Genomic DNA, 12,672 nt, shown 5'->3' with positions numbered 1-12,672 from the left:
TATACCAAATAACCTTCTCCTGCTTTATTTCATCTTGTATTTTTTCTTCAGTGCTGTTGAAAATGAATGGCATCAAATGCCTGTGTTATAGCTGAATACTTCATTATATCACTGGTTGGATTCCTGGACCCCATGACTTTGATGTGTCTGTTGATCCAATTGCTCTCACTCCTGGTGCATTGCCTAACTGAGTGAGGAATCTCAAGCCCTCAGAACTTAAGGAAAATAACCTTGAAATTTATGTTTATTCATCAAAAGTTCTAATGGCAATTTGGCACAGACAGGAATGAAATTCAGTTTAAATTGTTCTCTTTCATGGACAAAGAGTGTAATTAACAATGTATTAGCAATTACCATGGTATTAAAATGCTACTTACACCATTAATTATGAGCCCTACCTTCTTGCAGCAAGTTTAATAGGCAATTAATATGCAAATCCAACAAAAATATCAGAAAGGGGAGATGCTATTTGTGTAAGGCAAACAGCAAAGTGCTGTCATTCAACCAGCAAGTTCTGGTGATTTGAACTATGTGAAATATCTCTTTATCCCTTGAACTTTCTGCCTGATTTGTGGTTAGTAACAACACAATTTGTTAGAATCATTGAACCATAGGACAGATGGAAACACAGAAAAAAAAGCCATTCAGACCATTAAGTCCATACTGGATCCTGGTGGAAAAGTCCCAACAGTCCCATTCCCCTCTTTCTCCATGCTCCTGCAACTTGTGAAATTCCTAATTGATTCTATTTCCACTAGCCCAACAGGCAATTGTTACCCGGCAATATTTGGTGCAATGGAACTAGTTTATAAATTGTCTTAAATAACAATTCATTTTGATAATATCGTCATAGATCCAACGTTCAACTCCATTCATAGGAATCATCAAAAAAGCTGCAGAAACTCATTCACATTTCTGGCCTCAGAAATTCAATTTCCCTGAAGTCAATGGAGTCAAACTTTGCAAGTGAAATGTAATATTCAGCCACTGATAAATATACAAAATTTAGCATCAGTGAGTGTTGATCAATTTCTACCTCATAACCTTGTACATAGATGTTACTATAAGGCATGAGAAACATTGGAAGTATAAATAGAAACGGTATCTCTTTGCATCTGGGTTCTGTTTTGAAAAAAGGGAATGCAGGCCCTGAAGCAGCCTGAGTTTTAGTTTTCCTTGACAAGTAGAAAGGGAACTATTCATTTGTTACAGCACTAAATTAGATTTAGGTATCTTGAGAACAGAGAACAGTACAGCACAGAACAGGCCTTTCGGCCTACAATGTTGTGCCGACATAGCTAATCCCTCCTACCTACAGAATGCCCATATCCCTCCATTTTCCTCTCATTCATGTGCCCATTCAAGCCCCGCTTAAAAGCCCCCAGTAAATTTGCCTCCACCACCATATCAGGCAACGCATTCCAGGCATCCACCACTCTCTGAGTGAAAAACGTACCCCTCATGTCTGTTCTGAACCTACCCTCTCTCACCTTTAGTGCATGCCCTCTGGTATTGGATCGCTCAATAATGGGAAAAAGGTATTTCTTGTCAATCCTATCTAGGCCCCTCATAATTTTATACACTTCCAACAGATCACCCCTCAGCCTCCACCGCTCCAGAGAAAAGAGCCCAAGTTTGTCCAGCCTCTCCTGATAGCACATACCCTCTAATCCAGGCAATCCAGGGTGCAAACCTCCTCTGCACCCTCTCTAAAGCCTCAACATCCTTCCTATAGTGAGTGACCAGAATTGCATGCAATACTCTAAATGCGGCCCAAACAGAGTTCTCCAGAGATGCAGCATAACTTTTTGACTCCTATACTCAATACCTCGATTAATGAAAGCAAGCATTCCATAAGCCTTAACCACCCTGTTAACCAACCACTTTCAGTGAGCCATGGACTTGTATCCCAAGGTCGTTCTGCTCTTCAACACTGTTAAGAGTCTTGCCCTTAAGAGTGTACTGCCTCCTGACCTTAGTCCTACCAAAGTGCAACACCTCACATTTACCCGGGTTAAACTCCATCTGCCATTTCTCTGCCCACATCTGCAGCTGATCTATGTCACACCGTATCCGTCGCCAGTCTTCTACACTATTCACAACTCCACCAATCTTGGTATCGTCTGCAAACTTACTAACCCACCCATCAACATACTCATCCAGGTCATTTATGTACATCACAAACAGCAGAGGTCCCAGCACAGTTCCTGCGGAACACCACTACTCACAGGGCCCCAGCCCTAACAAGTCCCTTCAACCACCACCTTCTGTCTTCTATGGGCTTTATTAGTCACATGTACATCAAAACACACAGTGAAATGCATCTTTTGCATAGAGTGTTCTGGGGGCAGCCCGCAAGTGTCGCCACACTTCCAGCACCAACATAGCATGCCCACAACTTCCTAACCCTTACGTCTTTTTGGAATGTGGGAGGAAACTGGAGCACCTGGGGGAAACCCATGCAGACACGGGGAGAACGTAAAAACTCCTAACAGACAGTGGCCGGAATTGAACCCAGGTCGTTGGCACTAAAATAGTGTTACACTAACCGCTACACTACCATGCCTGCCCATTTTAACATTTTATGCATCGATCCTGTGTCTTAGTCTAAGCAGAGCAGCACTTGAGAGACTGAGTTGTACAGAGAGGTTGGACAAGCTAGGACTTTATTCCTTGGAGCACAGGAGACTGAGTGGTGACCTTACAGAGGTGTATAAAGTCATGAGGGGCATAGATAGGGTGAATGTACGCAGTCTTCTTCCCAGGGTTGTGGAATCAAAAACTAGAGAGCATAGGTTTAAGGTGAGAGGGGAAAGATTTAATAGGAACCTGAGGGGCAACTTTTTCACACAGGGGTGATCCATATATGGAACAAGCTGCCAGAGGAAGTGGTTGAGGCAGGTACAATAACAACTTTTAAAAGGTACTTGGACAGGTATATAGATAGGAAAGGTTTAGAGGGATATGAGTCAAAAACAAGCAGATTGGACTATTTTAGATGGGAATCTTGGTCAGCATGGTCAAGTTGGGCCGAATTGCCTGTTTCAGTGTTGTATGAGTCCATGACACTCCCACATTTTGCCCTCAAAGCCCTGAAAATTATTCTCTCTCAAGGGCCTATCCAATTTCTTTTCAGAAGTGCTGATTGATCCTGTTTCCACCACTCCTACAGACAGTGAGTTCTCAATCCAAACTGTCTCTACATAAGAAAAAACAAAATCCTCACATCCCTCTTGTATTTTCTGGCCAAAATATACATCAGTGTTATTTAGTCCCTGAATCGCCAATAATGGGAACAGCTTCCCCCTCTTTACCCTCTCTGAACATAACATGATTTTGGAGACTGCAGATGCTGGAATCTAAAGCAACAAACAATTCGCTGGAGGAACTTAGCAGGTCAAGCAGCATCTATAAGGGGAAGGAATTGTTGATATTTCAAGTTGAAACCCTGCATCAGGACTGAGGATTGAGAGGGCAAACATGATTTTAAACACCCCTGAAAAATGGCCAAAAGTGGATGGTTTTAGTTTTTCAATGGCATATAGCCAATCCCAATCAATTTCCATTTTAGCATAGCTGAAAAAAAACTTGCAAGTACAATCTGCTTTGAAATATTCTTACTGATAATGCTTTCACTTTCTGGAGACATATAAAATAGCTAGAAGGACAATCTTTAGTAAGTGTTCCATATTTTAAAGGGGTATACTTACTGTCAGTTTTACATTATTGTCCATGCTGCAATAAATGTGCAGAAATGGTTGAACATTTTACTTTCCAAAACATTAATATTGAGTGGTTGGTTATTAGTGTGAAATATCATTTATGTGGGAACTAAGAGCACATGAAGATGCCAAATGAAAACATACAGCTAATATAAAAAAAACTACCTTACAGTATTAAGGATGACAGTCCATTTTATATTAACAACTAAGCTGAATACATAAATGTCACTCATCATTTTGTGTGTTAGTTTTTTTGTTACATAATTATCTGGGTTTTTTCATACAGTAATTATCTGGCTATTTTCATATACAGAAACAGATGTGGCAAATGAATTTTGACTTAAGTTTATCCCATTAATCAGATTGTATCTGTTCAATTGAAATTAATCAACTTTTTTTTCCTTTCAGGGAGTTTTCAGATAAGATACAAACTGGATGGTGATAGAGATCCTGTTTTCATTGGCATCAATACCAGAAACTGGGCAAATGGCCAGCTTCACAGTATCAAGATCGACCGAGAAGAGAAGGATGTCTACATTCAGGTAATACATAATATTTGCAGAGAAATAAAAACAGAAAATGCTGGAAAAACTCAGCAGATCAGACAGCATGTGTGGAAAGCAAAACAGTTAGTATTATGGATGCTTCATCACAACTGAGAAAGAAAGAAACAAGTTAGTCTAGGTAACAGAGAAGGAAACAAATTTGTTTTACTTTTACAGTTAAGGCTCGCAGACCTGAAAGATTAACTGTTTCTGTCTTCACAGAAGCTGCCTGACCTGCTGAGGTATTTCCAGCATTTTCTGTTTATATTTCAGTTTTCCAGTTTTATTTTAACAATATTAGTATATTTTTAAAATGATATTGAATTCAACAGATGGGGGTTGTTATGTACATAATGGAAGGTGTTCATTTTGTTAACCACATAATCTCCATATCCTCCAGGTTAGACTGCCAACTTGGGTGGGTGTATTGAAAGTATATAAATTGTAGTTGGGATGTAGTGAAAGGTGCAGAATAAACACAAGATGATAATTATTTCCTTCCTTCATTCATCATGAGTGTTGGGATTTCTCTTCAGCAGTGAGATTGCCCAGAAACTCCATCCTTTTATAATCTGAACTTCAAAAGTAAATTCACCAGCACCTGCCAAAGCGGAGTTGTTGGGCCTTCACTCTTTGGGGTTTAAAATAATGAGAAGTAATCTCTTAGGACTATGAGCAATAATGATTTGAGAAGATCCAATACTAGTCTTGCTTATCCATTCTAGGAGTAAGCAAGTCATGTGGTTGAGACAACCCAGTGAACAAACATGAAATGCAATGGAGAAAGTGGATTTGGCTTGGTGCTTGTATAATGAAAATTCTAATAACTTAATTTTATTTAGTCAATATATTGATGTTGTGGGTATCTTTTAATTGGAAAACAGCTTAAAGGGTAGTGAGAACTACTAAGTGAAAAATACCAGTCTTAAGCATTATTATTTCATTACAATGAATAAAAAGCAATACTTGTGAGGTTTTAGGAACTCAGTGTTCAAACCAAGGACTTCTTACTTCATAATGGATTTATGAGGACATCAAACGTTGCTTTTTATAAATCAGAATACTTCTGATGTACTTAAATGTTGCTTGTATTGGTGTGGAAATAGTTTGAACAATAATAGCCTGACTTTCTCTCTGCGTATCCAAATCTGCCTCTGAGAAATTACATTCCCTGGACACATTTACAGCTGGACTTTCACCCAGAAACATTTGCAGTACATTGGTTCAGAAGACAGGGTCTGATTGCTGATTCTAATAGCCTGGAACCTCAAGGAGCAGTGTGCTCTGCTTTTGTTAATATTGATATTGAACAGCAGAAAAATGGACTTGGGGCACTTTTGAAAGAAATGAAAATAAAAGTAAGGAGTTCTGATGAAAGATCATCAAACTGAAACATTGACTTTGTATCTCTCTCCACAGATGCTGCCTGACCTGCAGCATTTTCAGTTTTTATTTCAGATTTCCAGCATCCAGTTTTGTTTTTGCTTTTAGAAATAAAGAGCCTTGCACATGTCTTTCATGGTGGACAGCAGAGAGAGAGGGAAAGAAAGTAGCTAATGTTATTTCAGGCTTTAAACAGTCAGAACCATAACCTTTGGAATTATAGCCCTGTCACACTGATATCTTAAATGGGGAGTGGAGTTATTTTATTTCAGAATTAATGTTAATATATTCAAGGCTCTGTGGCATTATGCAAGGCAGGACATGATGAAAAGGATATATATGACATCTTTGAGGATGCTGTGGAGTGAGAGGATAATGGTGATACTAGCAATTTTGTATATCTTGACATTTGAAAAGCTTTTAATGAAGGTTCATGCAAGAACTCAAAATGGAGCTCATGAGATTAAGAATAAGGATATAAATGTCAGAGAGCCAGAGAGAGATAGAGCACGGAAACAGACTCTTCGGCCCACCGAGTCCATGCCAACCATCAACCACCCATTTACACATGTATGGAAATCTATGGTCAGTAATATTAAATGAATTATGTACCAATGGAATGCATTTTGTGGACAGAGTACAATATTCTGACATTTCCATATGGCATGTTTAGCACAGCTGATTGCTGATGAATTTGTAGACAAGGCTCAAAAATAACTGGGCGATTTATAGGAACCTACAAGCAATTGTGTTTTATTTATAGTTTCACATGGCTGGAATTTATTACCCATCTTCAGTTGTCCTTGATCTAAGTAGCTTGCTGTTAAGATGCAGTTAAAATTCAACTGCATTGCTATGGGTAAGAAAGAACATAATTAGAACATAAGAAAAACAAAGTCCATTGTCATGCAATGTGGTCATAGTGTTTCTATCTTGAGGCAGTGATTAGGATTGTGCAGGTTGGTTCAAGAACCAAATGTTTGAAGGGAAGTAGCTGTTCTTGAACCTAGTGGTGTGGGACTTCAGACTTCTGTACCTCCTGCCCGATGGTAGCTGTGAGGAGGTGGCATGGCCTGGATGGTGGGAATCTTTGATGATAGATGTTCCCTCATGTAGATACTTTTGATGGTGGGGAGGGCTGTGCCTGTGACGTATTGGGCTGAGTCCACTACCCTCTGCAGCTTCTTACATCCCTGCGCATTCGAATTGCCATACCAGACCATGATGCCACCAGTCAGGATATAGTGTACACCAGATGGGTTTTCACAACAATTTGAAAACTTCGATGTCATCATCCTGAAACCAGTTTTATTTTTAATACTGGATTTTTTATAATTAATTTAATTTAATTTCCAGAGCTGGTGTGGTGGGATTTGAATGCAAGACTTTGGACCATTAGTAGAAACCTTGGCAGCAGTGATCAGCAGAAATTTCTGAAGATTAAGTCAGGGTCTTATTATTGTATTTATTAATAATGATGACTAGGGTATTGTAAATTCCTAAATGTATGAAGGATGCCAAATTTTGTGAGATATGAGTCACCTCTATGGAGAGGTTTGCAAATGAAACAGACCATTGCAGATGATATCAAAAAAATAAGCAGTGGCATGAAAGATAGTTTTGAAAATGTAAATCCATTTGTCTTACCAATAAAGACTACATGGAAAGCTTTGCACTACTGTGGAAATATCAGGTACATTGAACATGTCTTTTGAGTCCTATTTTATATAGATGATCTCATGTCTTTTATAGAATGCAATGGATTGTATGATGTTCAAATCAGCATGAGTGAGCTTTCCCCTTTGACTGATTTGCTTAATGCTCATGTCACAGGTAGAATCAGGACAAAGACTTAATTAATCAGCTGCCCACCCTCAACAGCAGAGGCTGAGGGGAGACCTGATAGAAGTTTATAAGATTATGAGACACATAGATAGACAACTGGTATCTTTGTCCCAGGGCCGAAATGTCTAATACTAGAGGGCATGCATTTAAGGTGAGAGCGGGTAAGTTCAAAGGAGATGTGCGGGGGAAGTTTATCTTTACACAGAGAGTGGTGGGTGCCTAGAATGTGCTGCTAGGGGTGGTAGTGGAGGCAAATATGATGGAGGCATTTAAGAGGCTCTCAGATAGGCACATGAATGTGCAGAGAATGGAGGGATATGGATCTTGTGTAGGCAGAAGGGTTTAGTTTGGTTGGATACTTAATCATTAGTTTAATTAGTTCAGCACAACATCATGGGCCAAAGGACCTGTTCCTGTGCTGTACTATTCAATGTTCTACATTCTAAGATATGAGCCCAAAAGTTTTGGGAGTGCTGCATTGCCAACCATGCTGAGTTTCCAGTGAGACAAAAATAAACAAGCTGTTGTCTGCTATTCTTGGGTGTAGAAGATCGCAGGACAATTTTTCAAAAGAAAATTAGATGAGTGTTTCCCGGTGCCCTGATCTTTATTAAACACTCAATTAACATTGGTAAAAAGACATTATCTCGTCATTGTTATATTGGCATTTATGGGATCTTGTTATGTACAGTTACCTGATGTATTTTCTCTGTTAAAAGAGCTTTTCAAAAATGAATCCAGGCTGTAAAGTAGTTTGAGAATTTCTAATGTCATAAAAAGGCATTGCATAATTGAAGATCTTTTAATTTTGTATGATAAAATGAATTCTTGACCACACAATCTACCTCATTGTGGCCCTTGCATCTTATTTGTCTACCTGCATTGCACTTTCTCTGTAACTGTAATATTCTGCATTCTGTTATTGCTTTTCACTTTGTACTACCTCGATGTATTTACGTTTCGAAATGATCTGTATGGATGGCATGCAAAGCAAAGTTTTTCACTCTATCTTGGTACATGTGATAATAATAAACCAATTACCAATTGTTTCTCCTTTCAGGTACTGCAGACATATAAAGTCCTATTGTACAGTTCTGAAGAAGTGGAAAGGAGTTCACCCCAAACATTCACTAATATTTATCCCTCCACCTGCAGCTCTAAATAATTGCTGATTTGTTATTATTTCTGGGACTTTGCTGTGCTTGAGCTGCTAGGCATGTTTCCTGTAAGACCACTGTTCTATACACTTCAGCAGTACTTCACCAGAAGTAAAACTCTCTGACACCCTGAGATCTCGGTATGCACTGTATAAATACAAATCATTCCTTTCTCTTTGGCAATAATGTTAATAGTCTTCAATACTCTCTTTTTTGCTTCCGAAAATCAATTCTAATATTCCAACTGACTTTTTGAATGGTGTTTTTATCCCAAGAACTTAGTTTTTCTTTCATATTTCCAGAAGGAGCCATTTTAGCCCATCAAGTCCATACCAGTTCACAAAACAACACACAAAATGCTGGAGGACCTTAGGGGGTCAGGCAACATCTATGCAAAGAAATGGACAATCAATGTTTTGGGTCGACACCCTTCATCAGGGCTGCAAAGAAAGAGGGGATAAAAGGGTGGGGTGAAGGGGTGGAGCAAGAGCTGGCAGGTGATAGGTGGATCCAGGTGAGAAGGGGATGATAGGCAGGTGAGGGAAGAAGAGAGTGGGAATGAAGTAAGAAGCTGGGAGTTGACAGGTGTAAGGGCTGAAGAAGATGGAATCTGATAGGAGAAGACAGTGGACCATGGAATAAAAGAAAGGATGTGAGGAGAGGAATCTCCTGTGTCTTCAGTTCACAAGGTCATCCCTATCCCACCCCCCCACTAATTTTCACTGTAATCTATCCTCCCCACATTCCCAGCAATTCTACTACCACCTCCATTTGGGGCAATTTACAGTGGCCAATTAACATACCCATTCTCACATTTTCGGGGATATAGGAGGAAACTGCAGAACCAAGAGAAAACTCAGGCAGTCACAGGACAAATTTATAAACTCTACACAGAGAGCCCAAGAGATGAGCGTTGAACTGAGGTCACTGGAGCTGCGAGACAGCAGCTCTTCTTGGTATGCTTCCATGTCACTCTGCGTAATTATTGTGTCCACTCCATATAATTATATATGAAATATTAAACAAGAAAACTTACTGTTGCAGTATACCATTGTGATGAAAGGAGCTTCCCTTGATCTGAATTTGTACCACTGATTTTGTTTTTGCAGCAAGCCTTTCAATCAATCAATTTTCTTGACAACAGGTCGATCTCCAAGCAGAATTATTCCTGAGCTGCCAAATTTCGTTACTAAGTTCATTTTGAAATAGGTTTTTGACCCCATTCTACTATATATATTTTATAAAAATGTATTTATTGATCTGATTCCAGCACATTACCTAGTATATTGCTGACAAATGTTGTCCTGATATAAACCTAATCTAAAGCAGGCCAGTTCAGAAAACACAACACTCTCTCAGTGCTACACAGTGGTGTCAGTATAGATTTTTGGTATCAAACAGACAACTTTCCAATTCAGATACAAGAGCAGTTACATTGACCAGCCTGCATAATCTTTAAAATGAAGCTTCCCACCTGTAAGATCATTAAGATGATAAATCACTTCTTGCAAATATGGTTGGATCTCTCAGATTCTAGAGACATGTTTGAATAGCAGATTCAACAGGGGATCCCAGTATATAATTTTGAATTTCTGAGCCACTTTCTTCCTAATGATTTCTGAATCCTCTGTAGGAATAATTTTCAAATCATGGTAAATGTTGACCTTACCTTTTGGAAATGAATTGTAATAAGGAAAAGGTGCAAGAATAATGAAGTAATTTCAACAATGATCTACTGATGAAATCATGGGAACATAATAGCAAAGACGGCTATTTGGCCCACCATGTCTCTACCAGAGAACAGTACAGCACAGGAACAGGCCCTTCGGCCCACAATGTCTGTGCTGACTGTGATGCCAGTTTAAACTAATCCCATCTGCCTTTACATGGTCTATATCCCTCCATTTTCTGCCTGTTCATATGCCTGTCCAAATGTCTCTTCAATGTTGCTGTTGTATCTGCTTCTGCCAATTCCCCTGGCAGCATGTTCCAGGTTGCTACCACATTCTGTGTAAAAAAAACTGGCATCATAAATCTTCTTTAAACTTTCCCCCTATCACATTAAAGCTGTGCCCTCTAGTATTTGACATTTCCACCCTGGGAAAAAGATTCTGAATACCCTATCTATGCCTCTCATAATGTTATGAACTTCCATCAGATCACCACTCAGCCTCCAATGCCCTCAATGTATGGAATGATCTGTCTGGATGGCCAGCAAACAAAGGCCTTTCACTGTATCTCAGTACATGTGACAATAACAATAAACCAAACCAAACCATCTCCAGAGAAAACAATCCAAGTTTGTCCAACTTCTGCGAGCAAATATCAAGCAACTTACGCTAATCCCACTTGCCTCTTCTTGTTCCTTTTTTGTGATTTATGGCACTTCAAGTGTTCATCCATGTACTTTTATTTTAATTATAACTTAACTGCGACCTCCTTTATCATTTTATTAATTCTCCTCAGAACATGCAATTTATTTAACGTCTTAGTAGAGTCAGTCGTTTCATTAAGTTTTGCCATCTTTTGTGTGCAATTGAATTTCATGTTGACTTTCCCTCTTAATGGAAATGTTCACACCGTGTTCGCTTGAGTTCCTTCTTGAATAGATCACCTGGAATGGATCTGAATCTTTCAGTCACGTCAGCACACTGTTGTGCCTGCAATTTGGATGAGACACTGATAGATACTTCATTAGCCTTTATATGAACTGAAAAAAAAAATATGCATAGAAGCCTAAAGTAGGTTGTTCTTTCCAAATTCAGTGTGTTCTAGAAGTTTGGACAGCACTGGCAAGGCTCCTTAGTAAAGTGGATTGTTGGGCCATTTCAGATTCAAACACATTGCTGTGGGTCTGGATTCACATGCAGGTCAGACTGGGTAAGGAATACAGATTTCCCCCCCTGAAAGCTGCCAGTAAACTAAATGGGTTTCTCCAACAAATTGGTTGTTTTATGGTCTCTGTTGCCAAGACTAGCTGCTTTCTTTAAAAAATCAATTGTTAACTGAAGTAACATTTTACAACTGCCTTGGTGGGATTTGAACTCAGTTCTCTGGCATGTTTATCCAGGCCTTTTGATTCCCAGTTATCAATTAACCACTGTGCTCACCACTTTGAGGTTTAATTCAGCACAGTCCTGAAGGCCTTCAACAGCTTGTATTGCCAAAGGCCTGTTTCATTTCTAAATGTTTCTGATAATCAGGAACATATAAAACAATTAACATTGATTTAAATATTTTAAAGTAGTGTAAAAAATGTTGATTTGAAAACACCATAAATTTCTACCAATTGACTTCATAAGTATAACTCAGCTGAACTTACCCTTTTAATTTAAATGAATGGGGCTTGCTGGATGCACCAGAAAGCTGGGGGGTGGGTTGTTGGGGGGGTGCAGGGGCAGGTCTGAAGTGCATCTGGCTCTGCAGCACATGAGTTATGACAGATCATGGTCTCAGTGGTGAGTTCAAGGGCAGAGAAAGTGGTCAGATGCTCCCTAATTTGACCTTCAGCAGGTTCTCTCTTTATGCACTTCCGTGCCAATTGCAGAAGTACAGAATGGCTGATGCATGCAAACAGCTCACTGGGGAGCCTTCTTGGAATCCCACCTTCATGAGATCCCACCTATTCTACCCAGGAAAGGCCAAAACAAAATGACCTCTTGCTGATGGTTCCTCCGTGTATGTTATTGTCTGTGGGTTGTAGCTCAGAAGAAAAGAACATGCTGGAGGTCAAATGCTGGCACTTCCCACCTCTCACTCTTTGCTGAGTCCAGAAGCTGTTCTGGATCATGCTGAGGTCAGGGGCAAGATACACTTCACATCTGGCCCCTTAGCTTTAAGCTAGCCATGACTGGTGTATAAACTGGGGCTTCAAACATTTGCTTAGAGACAATATTTATTATATTACATATTTTATTTATTTTATATTACATAATATTTTTATATTTAAATTATTTTTAAGAACAGTATTAAATATTTTAATTTTTAAAAATATTATGTCAATATATTTCAATTATTTTT

The 12,672-nt window shown here is 39.1% G+C and overlaps 1 protein-coding gene across 1 annotated transcript in view; it reads left to right on the top strand.

The window, feature by feature from the left end:
- Window positions 1-12,672, top strand: part of LOC127575517 (contactin-associated protein-like 5) — a 611,376-nt gene that overhangs the window by 456,960 nt on the left and 141,744 nt on the right. Inside the window, exon 20 of the mRNA XM_052025454.1 lies at window positions 4,131-4,264. Coding sequence (XP_051881414.1) covers window positions 4,131-4,264 — 134 coding nt within the window. The remainder of the gene's footprint in view (window positions 1-4,130; window positions 4,265-12,672) is intronic.

This window comes from Pristis pectinata, chromosome 1 (genome assembly GCF_009764475.1).
Source record: "Pristis pectinata isolate sPriPec2 chromosome 1, sPriPec2.1.pri, whole genome shotgun sequence".
Taxonomy (NCBI): domain Eukaryota; kingdom Metazoa; phylum Chordata; class Chondrichthyes; order Rhinopristiformes; family Pristidae; genus Pristis; species Pristis pectinata.
This window is presented reverse-complemented; position numbering and strand designations above follow the sequence as displayed.